The following is a 1,497-nucleotide window of genomic DNA, read 5'->3' on the forward strand; positions in this document are numbered from 1 at the left end:
TAGTTGTTTTATCATCGCCCAAGGCTGCAAAAGCTGTATGCTTTTGTAGCACATGCGTCATCTTCGAGCTCTATGGCAGTGTTGATTAATGGTAATTAGGATGCTCCTCTGGCCTTGGTGTTCTCGTTCGCTATTGTGATCAACGTACGCAAGATCTAGACGGCTTGGTTCGGTTGATTTGGTTCGGCTCAGTGAGTATAGCCTCAATGGTTTGCGAGTAGGGACATGGACGCAAATGCCGTTTGGGGTAACTTGCGAAGTTCAATGGCGTGCTCCTACACAAAGGTCAAGGGGCCACGAGGCTGTCATGATGCATGCGCTTCGCGACGCCCAAAAGTCGGCATCGAGCCACCAAGGTATCTACACTGCCAGATCACTACGTCATGGGACCGTTCTGGCATTTTAGCGCCAGAACACTACGTCATTGGGGCGTTCTGGCTTTTTCTTCGCCAGACCACCAAGGTCGCATACACAGTGACATGGCAGCGACTCTACTTACGGCAGCGACGGCAGCGACTCTACCTACGGCAGCGACGGTAGCGACTCTACCTACGGTAGTGACTCTACCCACGGCAACGACTCCGCAACCACCGCAGCACATCCCCAGACGGTTCAGCTGTGAACCTACTAGCTCCTCACAACTTTCGAATCGCAAGCAAAGCGGTCTCCCAGAACTTCCGTTCTGTATAGAACGGTCTAGTGAGATTCTTATTTGTTAGACCATTGTCTCATCTACTCGCCGGTATCGTGTTCCACTGCGATACTTTTGCGTCTGATGATGGCGGTCTTCCGTGTGAGGCGGCTTTCCTTGCCTCCCATGCTTAGACAACGGTTCGCGTTCTCTGCGCGCTGACGAGCTTCCGCACCGTAAAGTTATTGATGGGGTCTCAAGGTATATTTGCATCTAGTGGTCGGCGCCTGACAAAGGTTGCTTGGTTTTAGCAGGTCTATAACGGCGTTCCCCAAGTCGACATCAAATCCATTAAGATTAGCGGCGGTTCCGACCTCAACAGCAGAATGCTGGGCCTTATGGCATTTCAAGAAGGTACTAAGAGGCTCTATCATCAGGTCGTGCACCGCAGACTTCGAGAAATCAGACTAGAGCAGCAGGAAAACGGCTCTCAATTCGACTACGCCAAGTTCAAAACAGCCCTCGCGCGGGAAAAGTTCTTATAGGGGCAGTAAGGTTCTTTGCAATAGCGTCTCAAGACACTTAAGAGTTTCATAGTCAAGGGGAAGGCCCTATCTGACGAGGAGGTCCTCTGGGCGTCAAAGGCATAGTGGTATCGTCTAAGTGTTATCTTTATAATAGCTAACTTATCATTAAGGCTAGGCAGCTGACTATTATTGACCTCTCCTGTCCCTGCATCATACTAGAAATGGCATGCCTCCTCTTTAATAATTTTCTTTCTCTCTTCTTAGAGAAGAAGTCAGATATTAGTCGCGTCGTGGCGCTCAACAAGGCACATAAGTATCTCAGGTAGTCAGGAGAAAGCT

The 1,497-nt window shown here is 49.8% G+C and overlaps 1 protein-coding gene across 1 annotated transcript; it reads left to right on the top strand.

The window, feature by feature from the left end:
- Window positions 1-778: 778 nt before the first annotated feature.
- Window positions 779-1,176, top strand: CGCS363_v015059 (uncharacterized protein; the record flags this gene model as incomplete). The annotated part of the gene is made up of 2 exons (XM_036646908.1): window positions 779-793; window positions 946-1,176. The coding sequence occupies 2 exons, from the start codon at window positions 779-781 to the stop codon at window positions 1,174-1,176; spliced, it is 246 nt and encodes an 81-aa protein (XP_036487876.1).
- Window positions 1,177-1,497: the final 321 nt, after the last annotated feature.

The sequence above is a fragment of the Colletotrichum siamense genome, assembly GCF_013390195.1.
Source record: "Colletotrichum siamense strain Cg363 chromosome Unknown KSG_Cg363_contig13, whole genome shotgun sequence".
In the NCBI taxonomy this organism is placed as follows: domain Eukaryota; kingdom Fungi; phylum Ascomycota; class Sordariomycetes; order Glomerellales; family Glomerellaceae; genus Colletotrichum; species Colletotrichum siamense.